Here is a 21098-nt window from a genome sequence, read left to right as displayed (position 1 = left end):
CAAGAGGGTAGTATTTATTGCTCTCTAGCCTGAGACAAACTGGCTATTTTCCCAGTAAGTATACCATTTGCTTTGCAACACTTTTTTTCTTCTCCTTTTCTCCATCTTCACATAGGCACAAGACAAATCTGAAATTTCATATTTTAAGATCCACTAGGCATTCTTAGTCATAAAATATTAGAAGACTGAATGAAATAACTAGACTCTGGGAAAAGAAGGTATATAAAATGATTGAAGACATACCTGTTTGTTGGAAATGCTTTTAAAAAATTATTTCAAACAGGAATGATTTTAAAACTCAGTTAAGCATATTTGGTTGGCTAATATTCAAATTGTGTTTAAATAGAGAAAGCATTCAACAGAAACTTTTTTTTTTTTTTTCATTTTGGTTATTCGGATGGAAGAGGACAGCTAGAGAAGACCTACTGAGGATATGGCCACGGCTCTGTTCCCTATGACTGGAATTTAAAAATTGTGAACACATGATTTGTTATGGAGGTAAATTAAATGATAACTGGTATATTTCTGAATTGCATATCACATGAATCATATGACAAAACTCTGAGAGTCAATCACCAATTTTAGAGCAATTAAAGAAATTGCAAAAAAAAAAAAAACCCTAAATAATTTATAAATATCTCTTGTACTTTTCAAATGATAGGCATCTGATAATTTTTATTTTTAGGTGAGAAATCAAAGCTTAGAGATATTTAGTAATTGATCTTATAGTTAGAAAGTGGCACAACTGGGATTTGTGACAGTTAATTTGAATCTGAATCTGATACTCTTAAAAATTAAATTGCCCAGGGGCGCCTCAGTGGGTTAGAAGCCTCTGCCTTCAGCTCAGGTCATGATCCCAGGATCTTGGGAATCTCTGCTCAGTAGGGAGCCTGCTTCCCTTCCTCTCTCTCTGCCTGCCTCTCTGCCTACTTGTGATCTCTGTCAAATAAATAAATAAAATTCTTTAAAAAAATTAAATTGTTCAATCCTTTTCAAACTCTTCCCAAAAACTGAAGAGGAGGGGACACTTCCTTATTCATTCTATAAATCCAGCATTACCCTGCTACCAAAGTCAAAGATATTACAAGAAAAGGATATTACAGACCAATATACAGGCATACCTCCCTCTATTGTGCTTCACGTTATTGTGCTTTGCAGATAATGAGTTTTTCACAAACTAAAGTTTTGTGGTAGCTGGAGGTTGAGCTGTTTATTGTAGCTATAGGTACGAGAAGCTGTTGCTTTTATTTGTTCTTTATCATTCTTTATTTCCCTTTTGACTTTAGTTTTTCCAGTGTGTTCTTCCTTAGAGAAAATCTCTATATATTTTTATCATGTTATGTTAGTCACTATACAGTAGTACATCATTACATTTTTTTAAATACCTTTTTAAATTTTTTATAAACATATAATGTATTATTAGCCCCAGGGGTACAGGTCTGTGAATCACTAGGTATACACACTTCACAGCACTCACCATAGCACATACACTCCCCAATATCCATACATCATTAATTTTTGATATAGTGTTCCATGATTCATTGTTTGCATGTAAATCTGTATTTATACAGACTTTTTTTTAGCTGTGATCAATTGATATTTTACCGGGCCCTTGTTAGGTTTCTGGTAAGGAATGGTGGGTTGTGGAAAGCAAAATGGAGTCTCTCATGTCAAGTAGGGGACAGTGTCAAGCAAAAAGGCAAGCAGTTAAGGTCCTTCAGCTAGGAGATGTCCCCAGGACCAATGTCAGCTGCCACCCCAGAATTGATAACAAGCAAAACCAGAGGAGGCCTGCAAAGACCCAGAACTGATGAAATCCCTTTAAAAAGAAAAGGATTTGGGGCTTCTGGGTGGCTTAGTCAGTTAAGCATCTGCCTTCAGCTCAGGTCATGGTCTCAGTGTCCTGGGATAGAGTCCCAAAGCAGACCCTGCTGGTCAGCAGGGAGCCTGCTTCTTCCTCTGCCCCTCACCAAGTTTGTACACTTGCTCTCTTCTTTCTCTGTCTCTCTCTCACAAAAATAAATAAACACACTAATTAACTTAAAAAAAAAAAAAAAGGATTTTGGCAGCAAATTCTCACACTCTTCCAGCCTGACCCCTCTACCTCTGATCCCTTGAAAAAGGTAATTGCTGCTGCCAGAGGCTCTTCCAAATCCATCTCTGAACAGAACCGAGATCCTTCCCTGTTTGAACATCAGAAGCACTGACAGCCAATAGTTGACCAGGACCAAACAAAGGCCTTACCCCAACTGTGTGCCACCCCCCACCCCCACCGACTAACTTCACATTTGGTTCCTTAATTTCCTGCACCCTTGTGTTATCTTGTTTGTTGTGTGGCTTGTCTTCTGTCCTGCTTTGTATGCTGTGTAAGAAGCCAAGTTTAATCACATGGTGAACTGTCATTGAGTTTGGAATCCTGAACTTGCTTTATCATTGTGATTTAACTTTGCTTTATGATTGAATAAAGCTGACATTGTGGAAGGACACAACTGCTGTTCTGCCTTCATAGTGTGCTCATGACATAGGTGGAGGAGGAAAGCATACAATAATCTTCTAATGAAATCTTTGTGCACCTGATATTACTGGGATTGTTTCTCAGAGCTGTGACCTTCACAGGGATTTCTACAATGGTCTTCCTCCCTCTCTGTCACCACCACATTCATATCTTTCTTCATTCACTATAGCATTCCCCGTCTAGTGAATTGTGATCCTTTCCCTCTTAGATGAGACAGGAAGTCTGAGGGAGCTGGAAAGAAGGGGAATTCACTTCCCTTAACTGGGATAAGATTGTGGCAGCCTTTTTCCTCAAAACAATTGTCCTGTGTTATGGGGAGGAATCTAGGCCACCCTTTCTCATGGGTTCAGGAAAGGAGAAATGTTTACTGAAGAATTAAGTGAAAAATAAAAATGAAATATGGTATTAAAATATATAAGATATGTTGATTCAGACAGATATGGTAAATAAAACTTATTTGGAATACTAATATATCTTGTCCCCTTGGATGTTTATTGTCTTCTCCTTCTGAGTAGGCATTGAGATTTCAGTCAATGCAGTGGGCATCCCTCCCTTAAAAGATCTGTGGACCCCCAAAACGGCTGTCATTTCCCCATTCCTCTCATTCCCTGGGACTCAAACTACTAGCCTGCTGTAAGTGGGTAGAATCTCTCACTTGCGTCAGCCTCCAGATGGGAATGGTGGCCTCCCAGGAGCCCGGGGTCCACCTGGGCCACACAATCCTCTTCATTCCTTCCTCATAAATCTGACGTTCTGACTCCTGTGCCACAAGCACTGGCAAGAAGACAGTATGCGGGGGGCTTCCTCAGGAGCAGCAGAGAAGAAACAGCCTTGTGCTCTCAAGAACTTTAGCCACTGTCACCTGCTGTGTGTTCTACAAGTGACTCAGAGGGATTAAAAGAGAATGACGTTAATGATCTAATTTGCCCAAAATGGTCAGGGCATTGACTTGCTTCTACGGCCTGAGACCTACTGTCAAAGAGCTTTCTTAGGAAATCATCTTGGGCTGTGGCTTCTCCTGTAGAGTGGAGTTTTCATGGGATTCTACAATGTGCCTTACCTGTGCTACAGTGTGAGTAGCTGTGTCATACTCCACAGCTCTCAACACAGCAGGTCACTGGGCAAAACTGGTCAGTAAATATCGATCTTCTCTGGAAAATTACTTTCACATAATCATGTCTGCTTCTTCTGCTTCCATTATCAATTCCTCGGTATTCATTCTCACAGGGTTCCCTGGCCTAGACCAGTACTATCCCTGGTTTTCAATTCCCTTCTCCTCCATCTATGCTGTTGTTTTCCTGGGAAACTGCCTGGTGCTGCATGTGATCCGGACAGAGCAGAGCTTGCATGAGCCTATGTTCTACTTCCTGGCCATGCTGGCCCTCACTGACCTGTGCATAGGGCTTTCCACAGTGCACACGGTGCTGGGGGTCCTGTGGGGGCTCAGCCAGGAGATTGGTCTGGATGCCTGCATTTCACAGACTTACTTTGTCCATGGTCTCTCTGGCACAGAGTCTGGAGTCCTTCTGGCCATGGCCTTTGATCGCTTCATTGCAATCTGCAATCCTCTACGCTACACATCCATCCTGACCAACAACAGAGTCATTCATGTCATGGTGGCGATTTTGATGAGAAGTGCATTGTCCATTCTTCCTGTCATCATTCGCCTGAAGTTCTTCCATTACTGCCGCCCCCACATCCTCTCCCACTCTTTCTGCCTGCACCAGGACCTACTCCGACTTGCCTGCTCTGACATCCGCTTCAATAGCTTCTATGCCCTGGCTCTGGTCATTTGTAACTTGTTGTTGGATGCTGTGCTCATTCTCATCTCCTATGTTTTCATCTTGCATACAGTGCTGGCAATTGCATCCCGGGAGGAGAGGCTCAAGTCCTTGCAGACCTGTGTATCCCACATCTGTGCTGTCTTGGTTTTTTACATCCCCATCATTGGCCTCACCATGGTGCACCGCTTTGGAAAGCATCTCTCACCTTTCGTTCATGTGCTTATGGGCAATATCTATATTCTCTTTCCACCCCTGATGAATCCAATCATCTACAGTGTAAAGACCCAGCAGATCCGAAGCAGGATGAAGCAGTGGTTTTCCCTGAAATTGAAGTAGAAGCTTTGGATTTACTCACTGGAATGTTTTAATGTCAAAAGAGTAATTGTATTTCTTATGTGTGAAACAGTTTATAATCTGAATAATATCTAAAACATTTTGCTGTTTAAAGAAAATTTAAGTATTAAATAACTTAAGAGGCTTTTTAATGCAAGAAGCAAGATAGAACTAGTTTTTGTCAAAAAAATTTGACATTCCTGAAATTCTGCTGTAGGATAATCATAGCCATTATGGGCATGAGAACACCTGTCTTGGCATGTTATTGAAATATTCTGAAAGCCATATGAAGATTATGACCTTCAGTTCATCAATATTTTATTTCCATTTAGACACACCTCTACCTAAAATTCTGGTAGCATATTTATTGTTTAGATTCTTCAAGTAACAGTCCTTATAGCAAAATATAATGGAGTGATTCTGGACTTTTTCTCCTTCCTAGGGGTGAGGCGAAAGGCAACTGAATCTATGATATTGAGCCTTCCTCCTCCTCTATTTTTCCCCATTAGAAATTTAACACAGATTCATTAAAGGATGTGTAGAATAAAAATGTATATAATCCTTCTCAGATGCTTGGGTAGCTAAGTCAGTTAAGCATCTGCCTTCAACTCAGGTCATGGTCCAGGAGTCCCACGATTGAGCCAAGCATCAGGCTCCTCACTCAGTGGAGAGAATGCTTCTTTCTCCCTCTTCCCCCTGCTCCTTCTCTCTCCAGCTCATTCTCTCTGTCTCTCTCCCTCAGTTAAACAAAATCTTTTTTAAAAAAAAAAAGTTAAAAAAAGAATGACTGTATGATCCAGCAATCCCATTTCTAGGTACTTATTCAAAGGAAATGAAAACAGAGATACTTGCACTCTCATGTTCACTGCAGTACTATTCACAATAGCCAAGACAGACTAACCTGTGTTCAGCCTAAGTGTTCATTCACAGACATGGATAAACAAATTACACCAGACACCTATAATGGAATATTATACCACGTTTAATTTTTTTTTTTTTTAAGTAGGCTCTACACCCAGCGAAGAGCCCAACGTATGGCTTCAACTCAGAACCCTAAAATCAAGATCTGAGATGAGATCAGGTGCTATATATTCAAGTGACTGAGCCACCCAGGTGCCCTTTATTCTACCTTTAAAAAGAAGATAATTCTGTCCTTTGTGAGAATATGGATAAATGTGGACAACATTATGTTAGTGAAATGTGTCAGACACAGAAGGAGAAATGCTACCACATGCCACTGATAAGAGGGTTGAAATTTCTTAGCATGGTACACAAATCCTCCTTTTTCATATTTTTGTAACTTCTGCTTTAGATATTAAATTTCAGAAACACAGAAACACCTATAGTCTTATAGCGCCTAATGTTTATGTTGCTGATTCCAGTGATTGTGCTTCCCTTTTTCCTGATACACTGCGTGGAAAGCCTCCCAGTCTCAAATATTCGTTCTAACATACAGAGCATAAGATTTTGCCTTGTTTGAGTTCTAAGTGGTCAGTTCTAGAGATCAGAATGAGATAATTCTTTAAAGATCCTCTTTCCCCCCATGCATTTTAGGCTTGCCTCAACCTAGGATGGAGCATTCAGAATCTGAAGAACTTGCACTGGGATAGGGCCAAACATTTCTCAGTCATGAAAGAGTCTTTCTGGGGCCCATTGCAGAACTTGTCTGCATGACTTCCCCTAGCCCCTTGGAAGGAACCTTCCCTGTTTCGGAAGGAAAGAGCTTTTAGGGCATTGGCCAGGTTGCCGTGAACCCTGTGCCACTGAACTCCTGCAGTGGAGAGACATAGTCCCAGCTTTGACATTCTGAGAGTGACTCAGTACCATGGGACTGGGAAAGGAAAGGAGAAACAGCTCTGTGGTTGAGGATACTACCAGCAGACTTCCTGGGGGAAGTCCTGAATATCAGTACCGTGGATATCTAGAAAGACAAAAGAGCTGCACTCTAATGAACCATTTAGGAGCCACTGACAAGTATAGTTTCCTAGATACTTCTCCAAATGTACTACTATAAGAGAGACCAACAATAAAATGTACAATAAGGGGAGGCTGGAAACCCACTGGGAAATTTCCTCTTCTTAAATACATTTTGGTATAGATGTACTTGAATCCAAGAGTGGGTTAATTCTCTGCCCTTCAAATAAGCCATACTAAGACTGAGGAAGGTCCCTGGAAATGACTGGTGTAGGATAAAATTTTGGTATAAGGACAGGAAAATGACAAAGTATCTTTCCTCTTGGGAAAAAAAAAAGAATAGTATTAGCCTCAGTCAATAAACTCAAGGTTATTGAGATTAAAATCCATTATTTCTAAATTATTGATTTATTAACCTCAAAAACATACTCTAAAGCTTAAAATATAATAACTTGAGGAATAATTTACAGGTTTACTTACAAGTCTAATTTACAAGTCTAAATTTAGAAAATTTCTTGACTCCACGTTGTTATTAAAGATTAGTGCTTTTTAATGCATATCAGCTTGATGTGATCTGTATATATGTAATGGTATTAGATTTATTTGGGGAACAGAACCGCCATTTCTTAGCTTAGTATATTACAGGGAGATTGGGGAGCTAAAACTAGTTGCATGAGAGCTGTGATAACATCCAAGAAACGAAGAAACACAATGGTAAGTATGAAAAAGAAAAAGTAAAAATGAAACAGCGTGAGGTTCCACAAGTCTTCAAGGATAGTATAAACTTAAAGTCATATATTCCTATAACATATCACAGAAGATATCCTTGCTAAATATTTGATATCATCAATATATTTAGTACTGCAAAGTCACATACTTGTTATTAAGTCATAGTAAATCATTCTGACAATGCCAAATCAATAAATAACCATTCCAGTCAATCTTTTAATGTGCCTATTCCTATCTCTATCTCTGCTGGGTTTTCCTTGTCTAAATCATAGCAATTCTGCTTTCTATTTCTCCATGTTTCCTTTATCTACATTCTTTATCTACATTCAAGCAGCAGTTCAGTCCAGGCAAGATGTCTTGAAAAACTACCAAATAGCAGAATGAAAGTCATAAGAAGCAATATTTTCATTTCTACTTTATGAATCCTAGATATCATTCATACATTCTTTCAACAACTATTTGGCAGGTACTAGGCTCAGTTCTACAGATGCAGAGTTAAAAGGCATGGACATCCAAAATAGATACACCACCCCACCTCCTGAACATTGTGGCACAAAGAGGCAATACAAGTTTGAAACAGGTACCATAAAGTGATCTACCTATATTTCATAGATATCTTGAATATCCATTTAAATGGCTAGAGTTGAAAGTACAAGGATATAAAGCAATCACTGGGTCATAGGGTAGCTCCATTTTTAACATCTTGAGGAACCTCCATACTGTTTTCCAAAGTGGCTATACCAGCTTGCATTCCCACCAACAGTGTAAAAGAGTTCTCTTCTTTGCATTCTCACCAATATTTATTGTTTCCTGACTTGTTAATTTTAACCATTCTGACTGGTGAGAGGTGGTATCTTATTGTGGTTTTGGTTTGTATTTCCTTGATGCTAAGTTATGCTGACATAAACATTCTTAAGAATTTTCTCCTTGGTCTTTTGAAAAGGATACCTACTAATAATGGAACTAATGGTAAAGAAGCAAAACTGAGAACTGGAGAAGACAGAGAGAGATTAGGTCCATGTTATGTTCAAACTACTCACTTGAATCCCTTTTTATAAAGCTACCTCTTGATTTAAAGAAACTTAAATGCTTCTGCTAAGTAAAAGGAGACAGAGGAAGTTAGCTAGAAAGATTGTGGAGTAGAAGGACCCTAGGTTCTCCTCATCCCAGGGATACCACTAGATAACAGCTATATCCATGTAAATAACAGAGAAAGTGATCCAAAGACTGGCAGAACAAATTCCAAAATAAAGGTAGAGAAAAGCCCCCATCAAAAAATAGAAGGGCAAAGATCTAGTTTGGAAGTGAAATTGACCTTCATCATCTATGGTGGGGATGGAGCCGGTAGCATGAAACAGGATAGAAAATAGACTTTCACACCAGGGAGCCCTCAAAAGGGAGGATGGATCCCCACAACCTTTGTCTTTGAAAGCAAGAGGGGACAAATTTTGTGAGTTCTTAATAACCAGTGACACTTAAAACCCAGAATAAAAAAAAAAAAAAATCAGCATGCTGGGTTGTGGGAGAGCCTGGAGGGTATTAGAATTGGAGTCCCTGTTCTTAAAGAGACAGCCATACATGGATAAGGAAGATGTGGTCCATATACACGGAGTATTATGCCTCCATCAGAAAGGACAAATATCCAACTTTTGTAGCAACAGGGACTGGACTGGAAGAGATTATGCTGAGTGAAACAAGTCAAGCAGAGAGAGTCAACGATCACATGGTTTCACTTATTTGTGGAGCATAATAAATATCATGGAGGACAAGGGGTGTTAGAGAGGAGAAGGGAGTTGGGGTAAATTAGAAGGGGAGGTGAATCATGAGAGACTATGGACTCTGAAAAACAATCTGAGGGGTTTGAAGTGGCAGGGGGGTGGGAGGTTGGGGTACCAGGTGCTGGTTATTATAGAGGGCACGGATTGCATGGAGCACTGGGTGTGGTGAAAAAATAATGAATACTGTTTTTCTGAAAATAAATAAATTAATTTTAAAAAAATGGGAAAAAAATGAAAAAAAAAAAAAAAAAAAGAGAGAGAGAGACAGCCATGCAAATAGTGCATGCAGACAACACAGAAGCAGCAATTTGAGAAACGCTAGGAGTCGGTGGGAAGAAGAGTGTTGTTTTTTGTTTGTTTGTTTGTTTTTTGTTTTTTGTTTTTCAGTCTCAGAGCACACCTCAGAGAGTTAGGTCATCTGGAAGCCCCTGCAGGAACAAAGATGCTGGCAGGCACCATTTCCCTCCTCTGTTCCCCAGCATAAACCAGGGTCACCTGAGGACCAAGACAATGCTAACACTTGCTACCTAACTTGCTTTTTATCAAGCTCTGCTTCTCCTGTTCTTTGACACATCTGCCCTTCCCAGGCATGCTCACTTTAGTCCCTACACTGTTGTTCTCCTCTTCCAGAAGACCAACTCAAATAAAAGACAATACCCTATCTCCCAACCCACATGTTTTGCATGACCTCAGTTCTCTTGGTGGCAGGGGCAGGTCTCATTTTGCAAGCAGACTGCTGCACACCTTGTTAAAACACACCTATCCAAGCTGGTGACAAAGCACTAGCCACAATAGAAAAAGAGAGCCACTGCAGATAACTAGAATTAAAGAAAAAGAGGTCAAGACTCAACAGCAGAGTACATACAACATAGGAGACACTCTCTGAAGTGCCAGATCCTAAGGAACAGGAGACACTGCACTGCAGGATACTATGGGACCTCTCCTTCATAAAGCTATCATTGTTAAAGAGCAATGGAAGTAGATGACTTTTTAACACAGAAAAGCAAACTTAGAGTGAGACAAAAGGAGGAGATGGAGAATTATGTCCCAAATGAAAGAATAGGGAAAAAACCACAGCAGACAACTAAGCACAGCAGATACAAGTAATTTGCCTGATATAGAATTTAATGTAATGCTCATAAAGATACTCACTGGATTTGAGAAGAGTAGAGAACATCAGTGAGACCTTAACACGAAGATAAAAAAAAATAACCAATCAGAGTTGAAGAACACAATAAATGAAATTAAAAATACACTTGATGGAAAAAATAGCAGGCTAGTAAAGCAGAGGAATGAATTAGTGACCTAGAAAACAAAGTAATGGAAAGTAGTCAAGCTGAGCAAAGGAGAGGAAAGAAAATTATGCAAATTGAAAATAGTTTTAGGGAGCTCAGGGACTCCATCAACCATAATGACATCCACATTATAGGGATCCCAGAAAAAGAAGAGAGTAAAGGGGGGGGGCTGAAATTTTATTTGAAGAAATAATAGCTGAAACTTCCGAAATTTTTGAAAGGAAAAAGATATCTAGATCCAGAAGGCACCGAGATCCCCCCAGAAATTCAAAAGAAAGAGGTCCATATCAATACAAAGAGTAAATAATATGGCAGAAAGCCATGATAAAGGAAGAACTTTAAAGCAGCAAGAGAGGGGCACCTGAGTGGCTCAGTCAGTTAATCATCTGCCTTCGGCTTAGGTCATGATTCCAGGGTCCTGGGATTGAGCCCCAAATCAGGTTTCCTGCTAGGCGGGGAGCGTGTTTCTACTTCTTCCTCTCCCTTTGCTGCTCTCCCTACTTGTGCTCTCTCACTCTTCCTTTCTCAAATAGATAAATAAAATCATTAAAAAAAAAATGCCAGCAAGAGAAAAGAACACAGTTACCTATAAGAGGAGACCCCATAAGGCTATGAGCAGATTTTTCAGCAAAAACTTTGCAGGCCAGAAGGAAGTGGCATATTCAAATATATTCAATATATTCAAATATATTCAAAGTGCTGAAAGGGAAAAATCTACACCCAAGAGTACTCCTTTCAGCAAGGCTATTATTCAGACTAGAAGGGGAGATAAAGAGTTTCTCAGAAAAACTCTTGAAGTTTTTCTTTAAGAAAAAGTTCATTATTTTCATGACTGCTACACAATCCCTACAAGAAATATTAAGGGGGACACTTGAGCAAAAAGGAAAGACCATAAGTGAAAGTATAAAAAGCCAAAAACAAACAAAAACAAAAAACCACAAAATCAATAAAAATATTTTTATACAAATAAATCAAGGGATCCATAAGACAAAAGAATGTAAAATATCATATCATATACCTAAAACATGGTAGAGAGAGAAGGATAGGTTCAAACTTAAACAACCATCAACTTAATACAGACTGCACTATGCAGAAGATGGTAACGACAAATCAAAAACCAGTAGTAGATATGCAAAGAATAAAGAGAAAATAATCTAAGTGTATTACTAAAGAAAACAAGCCAACCATGAAAGAGAGCAAGAGAAAAAGATCACAGAAAATCTATAGAAACAACCACAAAACAAGTAGCAAAATGTCAATAAATACATACCAATCAGTAATTACTTTGAATGAAAATGAAATAAATGCTTCAATAGAAAGACATGGGATTACAGAGTGGATTAAAAAACAAGACCCACCTATATGCTGCCTAAAAGAGACACATATCAGACTGAAAGACACCTACAGATTGAAAGTTAGGGGATGGAGAAATATTTATTATGCAAAATGGATGTCAAAAGAAAACTAGGGTAGCTGTACTTATATTGGACAAAATAGACTTTAAAACAAAGACTGTAAGAAGAGACAAAGAGGGACACTATGGAACAATAAAGGGAACAATCTAACAAGAGAATATAATAGTTGTAAATACTAATACACCCAATATGGGAGCACTCAAATATATAAAACAATTACTAAAAAACGTCAATAATGTAACTGATAATAATACAATAATAGTAAGGGACTTTAATACCCCACTTACACTGATGGACAGATCATCCAAAGAGAAAATAAGGGAAATGGTGGTCTTGACTGAGAAACTGGACCAGATGGATTTTTTAAAAAATATTTTCTTTATTTATTTATTTGACAGACAGAGATCACAAGTAGGCAGAGAGGTCAGCAGAGAGAAGTGTGGGGAAGCAGTCTCCCTGCTGAGCAGAAAGCTCGTGGCGGGGCTCCATCCCAGGACTCTGAGATCATGACCTGAGCCAAAGGCAGAGGCTTAACCCACTGAGCCATCCAAGTGTCCAACGACCAGATGGATTTAATATACATTTGAGAACATTCCACTCTAAAACAGAAGAATATGCCTTCTTTTCAAGTGCACATAAAACATTCTCCAGGATAGATCACAGATTAAGCCAAAAAGCACGTCTCAAACACTTTCACAAAATTGAAATAGTACAATTAATCTTTTCTGATCACAACCCTATGAAAGTAGAAGTCAACCACAAGAAAAAAAATCTGGAAAGGCCACAAATACATGGAAATTAAATAACATGCTACTAAACAATGAATAGATCAACCAAAAAATAAAAGAAGAAAAGAAATACATGGAAACAAATGAAAATGAAAACACAAAGTTCCAAAATGTTTGGAATGTAGCAAAAGTGATTCTAAGAGGGAAGTTTATAGCAATACAGGCTTACCTCAAGAAGCAAGAAAAATCTCAAGTAACCTGTCTTCCAACCTAAAGGAGCTAGAAGAACAAACACAACCAAGACCCAGAAAAAGAAAATAAATAAAGATTAGAACAGAAATAAATGATATAGAAACTAAAAAAATTAAATTAAATTAAAAAGAGGAGCACCTGGGTGGTTCAGTTGTGCTTGGGTGCCTCAGTTGGTTGACTGTCAAACTCTTGGTTTCAGCTCTGTCATTATCTAGGGGTGGAGATATTAAGCCCTACATGGGGCTCTGTGCTCATCACAGAGTCTGCTTGTCCCTCTCCCTCTCCTCCCCGCCCCCTGCTCTTTCTCTCTCTCTTTTTTTCTATCTCCTTCCCTCTTAAACAAATAAATAAATAAAACCTTAAAAAACTATGGAACTTTAAAAAAATCCAGATAAATGAAACTAGGAGCTGGTTCTTTGTAAAGATAAACAATATTCATAACTCTCTAGCCAGATTCATGAAAAGAAAGAAAGGAGACAGAAAAGACCCAAATTAAAAAAATAAAAAATCACTAATGAAAGAGAAGAAATAACAATAAACACTTCAGAAATATAAACAATTGCAACAAAATATGAAAATGTATATGTCAACAAATTGAATAACATAGGATCAATGGGTAAATTCCTAGAAATATACAAATGACCAAAATTAAAGCAGTAAGAAATATAAAATTTGGACAGACCAAATTAAGTGCAATGAAATTGAATCAGTAAAAAACAAAATAAAGTAAAACAAAAAACCAAAAAACAGAAAACCTCCCACCAAGAAAAGTCCAGAACTAGAGTGTGTCCCAGGTGAATTCTACCAAACTGTTAAGAAGAGTTAATATCTATTCTTCTCAAATTATTCCAAAAACTAGAAGATAAAGGAACACTTCCAAATTTATTCTATGAGGCCAATATCACCCTGATACCAAAACCAGATAAAGACACCACAAAAAAGAGAACTGCAGGCAATATCTCTCCTGAGGAGAGATGCAAAAATCCTCAACAAAGTATTGGCAGACAACAACAACAACAACAACAACAACAAAATATATATATATATATATATAATTATATTATATATATATATATATATAATGTTTTTAAAATTTGTTTTGGATTTTCTTCTTTTTTTTTTAAGATCCTATTTATTTGACAGAGAGAGAGATCAGAAGTAGGCAAGAGCAGCAGGCAAAGAGAGAGGGGGAAGCAGGCTCCCCGCTGAGCAGAGAGCATGATGCAGGGCTTGATCCCAGGACACTGAGATCATGACCTGAGCTGAAGGTAGAGGCTTAACCCACTGAGCCACCCAGGTACCCCTCAAAAATATATTTTAAAAAATCATACACCACAAACAAGTGAAATTTATTCCTGGTATGCCGGGTGGTCAATATTCTGAAAACAATCAAAGGGATATGTCATATTAATAAGACAAAGTATAAAAACCATATAATCATTTCATTAGATGCAGAAAAACCAAATGACAAAGTACAGCCATTCCATCCATGATGAAACCATATCCATTCATGATAAAAACCCTCTAGCACTGAAAAGTTGGTGTAGAAAGAACTTACCTCAACATAATGAAGGCTTTATATGAAAAACCACAGCTAACCTCATACTCAATGATGAAAAACAGAAAGTTTTCCCCTTATTGTCAGAAACACGATAAGGTTGTCCACTTTCACCACTTTTATTCAACATAGTACTGGAAGTCCTAGCCACAGCAATTACACAACATAAAGAAACAAAAGGCATCCAAATTGATAAGGAAGAGGTAAAACTCTATTTGTAGATGACATGATACTATATAGAGAAAAACTGAAGGACTCCACCAAAACCCTAAGGATTCTGCCATTAGGACTGATAAATGAACTTGATAAAGTCACAGAATACAAAATCAATGTACAGAAATCTTTAAAGAGAGTCCAGGCATTAATTTCCCTGACATCACCCACAGCAACATTTTTCTAGATAGGTCCCCTGATGCAAGGGAAATAAAAGTAAAAATAAACTATTCAGACTACATCAAAATAAAAAGTTTCTGTACAGTGAAGGAAACATCAACAAAACTTAAAGGAAACCTACTGAATGGAAGAACATATTTGCAAATGAGATATCAGATAAAAGGTTATTATCCAAAATATATAAAGAACTGATACAACTCAACACCACCCAAAAATAATCTATTTAAAAATGGGCAAAACACATGAACAGACATTTCTGTAAGGAAGGCAGCCAGATGGCCAATATACACATGAAAATAAGATGCTCAATGCTACTCATCATCAGGGAAATGCACATCACAACTACAGTGAGATATCACCTCAAAGCTCAGAATGGTTAAAATCAAAACCATAAGAAGCAAGTGTTGGCAAAGATGTGGAGGAAGAGGAAACCTCTTGCACTTTGGAGGGAATGCAAACTAGTAAATCCACAGTGGAAAACAGTGTGTAAGTACCTCAAAAAATTAAAAATAGAACTACCTAAGATCTAGGAATTGTGCTAGTGGGTATTTATCCCCCAGATACAGAAATGTTAATTCAGAGATGCATGTACCCTTATACATATCGCAGCATGATTCACAATATCTGATCTATGGAAGCTGCTCAAGTGTCCATCAATAGGTGAATGCATAATATTTTATGATTATATCTTTATCTAGATAATAGATGTAGATATTTAGATATATCACATGACTAATGAGATATCTCATTCAGCCATAAAAAAGAATGAAATCTTACCATTTGCCATGACATGGATGGAACTAGAGAGTATAATATTAAGTGAAATAACTCAGAGAAACACAAACACTCTATAAGCTCACTCATATGTAGAATTTAAGAAAGAAAACAGATGAGCAAAGAGGAAACAAAAAAAAAAGAGAAAGACAAACCAAACAGACTCTTTATAGAGAACCAGTGGGTAAGTGGGTAGGAGGAAAGGTGAAATACTTTATGGGGATTAAAGAGTACACTAATGATGATGAAAAGAAAAAAAATAAAAGAAGATAAAAGAAAAGAAAAGCTGATTCAAAAGGGCACAATTACAACATGTTTCCAACTGCAGGACACTGTGTAAAAAAATAAAACTATGGAGACAGAATATCAGTGGTTGTCAGAGGGCTTAGAGTGAGGTGGAACACAACGGATTTGTAGGACAGTGAAACTGTTGTGTATGATACTATAAAGGTGCATACATGTCATTATATACTTGTCAAAATCCATACAATGTACAACCTAAAGGGAGAGGTCTTATGTAAACTACTGACTTTAGCTAATAAAAATGTGGCAATGCTGGCTTATGAACTGTGACGCATATATCACAGCAATGTGAGGTGTTAATAGGGGAAACTGGGCGGGTGAGGAGAAGGGATCATATGTGGGCTGTGTACTTTCTGATTATTTTTTTGTAGACCTCAAACTGCTCTATCAAGCAATATGTGTTAACTTATAAACTTTTATTTGAGAAATGGGAGTTATTCAAATATATTGCCATGCTTTTTCCTTTGAAAAACCTCAAAATATCTCACTAAAGGACACTTTGTCATGCATAGACATGTATTGATATAGTCTCAATAGTTAGGCTTTGTCTTAGAAGACATCCATGTTCCAGTAGATTAACTCAGGAAACCTTATTTTTTTAGTTCTGTTTAAGGGCTACATAGTGAACTAGCAAAAAAGTGTAGAGATGTTGCTCAGAGACTTGGCTGGACATGGAAAATTATCCAATGCTGTTCAAAATTGGGAAATATAATTTCTTAAGTATTAAAGATAGGTTCAGTCTGCTAATCCATATAAATGTGGGTCTCAAATGCCAAAGCAATCACTTAGCATGTGAAATACCCAAAAGACTTCTTGTCCCAGAGGTTAGTCCTTGAGTTGCTGTTGTAAAGATCTATGTACAATACAAGTATAGATATTTATTTGCACACACACACACACACACACACACACACACACACACACATTCTCTAAATCCCTATAAACAGACATGACATTTTTACCTAACACCTAAGAATATCACTGTGTGCTAAGAGGAAATTCAAGATCTACCTTGATCTTGAAAAACCATGCATCTGAAAGGTAAGTTAGAATAGTTTCATGGTTAAAATTGTGGGTGCTGCAGTTAGGATCCCTGATTTGAAAACAGACTTTACACACCCCTTAGTAATACGATCTTAGGAAGGTCCTCAGGTACCTGAGTTGTCTTCTGTGTAAAATTAGGACACTAACAATAGTTATTTCTTATAGTAGTTGTTACCATTAAATTGGATAATCCATGTAAACTGATTAGCATAGGTTTTAGGAAAATGCTTTAGCACACTGCAACCATTAATATGTATTTCCAATTATTATTTTTACCATTACTGCTACACTGCCCATCCCTGTGCTGATATGTGATATGACTTCTATCCAAATATGGTGATAGCCTGTGTGGTTGTTACACAGCAAAATCAGGCACTGTTGAGAGATACCAGATAAAAGAAGCAAAGCCTGGTGATGGGTATTAAGGAGAGACAGATTGCATGGAGCACTGGGTGTTATATGCAAAAAATGAATCTTTGGAACACTACCTCAAAAATTAATGATGTACTGTATGGTGACTAACATAACACAATAAAAAAAAGATAAAGCAGCAGAAGCAGCAGCAGCAGCAGCAGCAAAGCCACAAACTTACCAGGCTAATAAAATTGTGTTGCCTCCATATTTTTAACAGGATAACTATTCAAAAAAAAGCTCTCAGAGTTGCATTAAAAATAATTTCATCCCAGGACGCCTGGGTGGGTCAGTGGCTTAAAGCCTCTGCCTTCGGCTCAGGTCATGATCTCAGTGTCCTGGGATAAACCCCTGCATCAGGCTCTCTGCTCAGCAGGGAGCCTGCTTCGCCCTCCCCCTCTACCTGCCACTCTGCCTACTTGTGATCTCTCTCTCTGTCAAATACATTAAAAAAAAAAAAAAAAACAATTTCATCCCTTCCATGTGTTTTCCCTTTGATGAAAAATTTTGTCTTTTCTTTCTTATTTCAATTTCATATGGGAGAGAGAGATAGAGAGAGAAGACAGTGTGAGGGAGAATAGAATAAATATGTGTTAATTCATATGAAAATATACCCTTTTTATTGTGAATGGTAGAGATAATCTGAAAAAGGTTTCAATTAACAATTACAGGGATAATAGACATAATGTAATACAGTGTAGCTTTCGATCTAAGGGATGGTGTGACAGGGCCATATGAAAAGTGTACCCTTTGTAGGTTCTAGACTTGTCTATCACTTTGAAACTTCTCAAGAATTGCAGTCAAAAGCGTTTCTAAACATACTTTGTGCCTTTGCCAAAAATATTGCCCTTAATTACAAACTTGACTAATTGAATTAATATTTTATTGACTTGGGAAAAGAATAATTTTATATTGGAGGGACTTTTTAGAGAAAGCTATTTTTATATTATAGTTTTTTGATAGATTAAAAGTAAGAACTACTGTTACTTTAAAAAGTTGCTAAAATGTTATCTTATTCTTTGGTTGGTGAGTATGAAAATCGAAATAACTCTGCTCTGTAGAAGGGTCTTTCAATGATAGCTGTTGAATGATAATGGACTTTGACATCTTCAGTGACTGTCTTGTTCTGAAAGAGAACACTCTGTACTCTGGATTTTTAGTGTCTTCCTTGATTCTACTTCATGATCCTTGAGAGTGCTTGTTAGGATCTGAATGATGCTACAACTTTGGCATATCAGTTTAAACTTCATGTTTAAATGTTCATTGTCTTCAAGAGTTCAAATGAGAGGCAGATGAGTAAAACTTTTTCTTTACTGTAGCAAAAGTGTAGGGTAAGGAAACATCTCTCAGATGATCAGGATGGGAAACAAGACTTGGAAGCTTTATACTGGCCCATTATGTATCAGTCTGTCATCCAACCCATGACCTCCCCTTAAGATTTTTGTCAAAGAATGGAATATTAACCATCTCCAGACTTCTATGTAATGTTACAGAGAAAAAGGAAAGAGAAAACGACTTTTCTGTATTTAATTAATTATTTTTTTATTATTAGGCAGACAAAAATTATACACATAACATGGTTAAAAGTTCAAAAGACATATACATACATGATGTGGTTATAACAATTAGGTTTACACAAAGATTTCAACCCTTATTATTCTAATTTTTTTTCAGAAAGAACTAGATAATCCATAAGAGAGGTGATTTTTGCTTATAATCATTCAGGATTTTTAAAATTATTTATTTATTTGTTTGTTTGTTTTGGTGGGGGTTTTGTGTGTGTGTGCTTTGTTGGTTGCTGTTCTTTGAGTTTTGTTTTATTTTGTTTTGTTTTGTTTTGTAAGCTCTAAGCCCAAAATTCAGGCTTGAACTCAAAACCTGGAGATTGAGTCACATGCTCTACCAATTGAGCCATTCAGGCATCCTTATTCAGATAATTAATAGCTTTTCTCAGACCATTTTATTTTCCTTCCAGTTCACCATGTCAAAATTAATGGTTAGGTTGTCACTAGGATAAAAGAATAAATATTTGTTTTCTACTAGTGTGCACTCTACCTATTTTCTCTCCATCATGTAACAGACTTGGGACACCTGTCCGTAAGACCATGTAATTCTACATCCACTCACCTCAGTGCCTTTCTGTTGACTGGAGTCCCAGGATTAGAAGACTTCCAAATCTGGATCTCCATCCCCTTCAGCTTCATGTACCTTTTGGCTGTGATAGGAAATGGCCTGGTTATGGCAGTGGTGGCTTGGGACAGGAACCTCCATGAACCCATGTATCTTTTCCTGGCCATGCTGGCACTCAATGATGTTCTCCTTTGTACTGTCACAGTGCCCAAAATGCTTATTATCTTCTGGCAGGGCCCTTCCCCATCAACTTATCCTGCATGTCTCACACAGATGTTTTTTGTTCATGCCCTGTTCCTCTCTGAGTCTGCTGTTCTCTTAGCAATGGCTTTTGATCGCTACGTGGCTATCTGTGCACCACTCCATTATGCAACCCTACTTACAGGCTCTCTCATCAGCAAAGTGGGCCTGGCTCTGCTGGCTCGGAGTGTGGTTGTGGTCACTCCTGGTGTCCTCCTCATTTTCCGGCTGCATTTCTGTCGGAGCAATGTCATCCACCATACCTACTGTGAGAACATGGGCATTGCCAAGTTAGCCTGTAATAGCTATGCCCTTAATAGCATTTATGGACTCACCGCTGCTCTCCTCACCACAGGGCTGGACTTTGTGCTCATCTCCCTGTCCTACTGGCTAATCCTGAGAACAGTCTTCCAGCTGCCTTCCAAGGAAGCCCGGACTAAGGCCTTTGGAACATGTGGAGCTCATATATGTGTCATCTTGATATTTTATACTCTGGCCTTCTTTTCCTTCTTTACGCATCGCTTTGGAAATCATGTACCCAGACACGTCCTTATCCTCCTGGCAAACCTCTACTTACTGGTGCCACCTACCATGAACCCCATTGTTTATGGGGTAAAGACAAAGGAGATAAGGATGCGTGTCCTAGGGCTCTGTAACCAACCAAAATGACCCAAGGGTTATGAAGCAACAAAGAATAGATGAGTTCAGGGTAGGGGATCAGACTTAAATGTCAAGTGTGAATCAACCCAGGCAGATCTATCCCCAGAACACCTAAACTCTGAATAGAACTTAAAATACTCACATTTCTCAATGCTGCCTTCCCAGCAAAGGGTAAAAAGGAAGGTGTCAGGCAACTGCTCCAGTACCATGAAAGGGTATCTCAAAATATTAAGGTAATAATCAGTGGAGTCACTATAATAGCATAGGTGAGTGAAATATCCATTGTGTACTACAAAATGCCTCTCTTAATGTCAGTTTGCTATGGGCAATCTTAGCATTGATTGTCATTGATGCCGGGTGGCTCAGTCAGTTAAGCTGCTGCCTTCAGCTCAGGTCATTATCCCAGGGTCCTGGGATTGAGTCCTGCATTGGGCTCCTTGCTCAGTGGGGAGCCTGCTTCTCTCTCTGCCTCCGCCTGCTACTCTGCTTGCTCGTGTTCTCTCTCTCTCTGACAAATAAATAAATAAATAATCTTTAAAAAAATACTGAATGCTAATAATTCTAAGTAACAAATGCCCTAATATGTCCTTATGTATTGTATAGGGCATATTCTTTAAATACTTCCTTCCTTTACTCTTTCACTTAGCTTGTTTGTTTCATATCTCCTTCAATACTTTGTTGCAATAAAGATATTTTTACACACAATAGAAAGTTATTTTGATTGGGTTAAGTAAACAAAAAAGCAGGATCTGAGGAGTGGCATGACATGCAAAGAATTTGAGTACTGATGACTCAGGAAGGAGAAAGTCAGGCTAATTGCCCCATCTTGGGTCAGGTTGCTA

At 38.1% G+C, this 21098-nt stretch overlaps 2 protein-coding genes across 2 annotated transcripts; both read left to right on the top strand.

Annotated features, from left to right (window-relative positions):
* Positions 1-3690: 3690 nt before the first annotated feature.
* On the top strand, positions 3691-4635 carry LOC309840303 (olfactory receptor 51V1-like; the record flags this gene model as incomplete). Its single annotated transcript, XM_082682378.1, has 1 exon — positions 3691-4635. One exon carries the CDS (start codon positions 3691-3693, stop codon positions 4633-4635), a length of 945 nt encoding a protein of 314 aa, XP_082538504.1.
* A 12164-nt stretch (positions 4636-16799) lies between these two features.
* LOC309840302 (olfactory receptor 52Z1P-like) lies at positions 16800-20265 on the top strand (the record flags this gene model as incomplete). Its single annotated transcript, XM_082682377.1, has 2 exons — positions 16800-16812; positions 19307-20265. The coding sequence occupies 2 exons, from the start codon at positions 16800-16802 to the stop codon at positions 20263-20265; spliced, it is 972 nt and encodes a 323-aa protein (XP_082538503.1).
* Positions 20266-21098: the final 833 nt, after the last annotated feature.

The sequence above is a fragment of the Mustela nivalis genome (assembly GCF_964662115.1).
Source record: "Mustela nivalis genome assembly, chromosome: 9".
In the NCBI taxonomy this organism is placed as follows: domain Eukaryota; kingdom Metazoa; phylum Chordata; class Mammalia; order Carnivora; family Mustelidae; genus Mustela; species Mustela nivalis.
The sequence above is the reverse complement of the archived record's forward strand: the minus strand, read 5'-3'. Positions and strand labels throughout refer to the sequence as shown.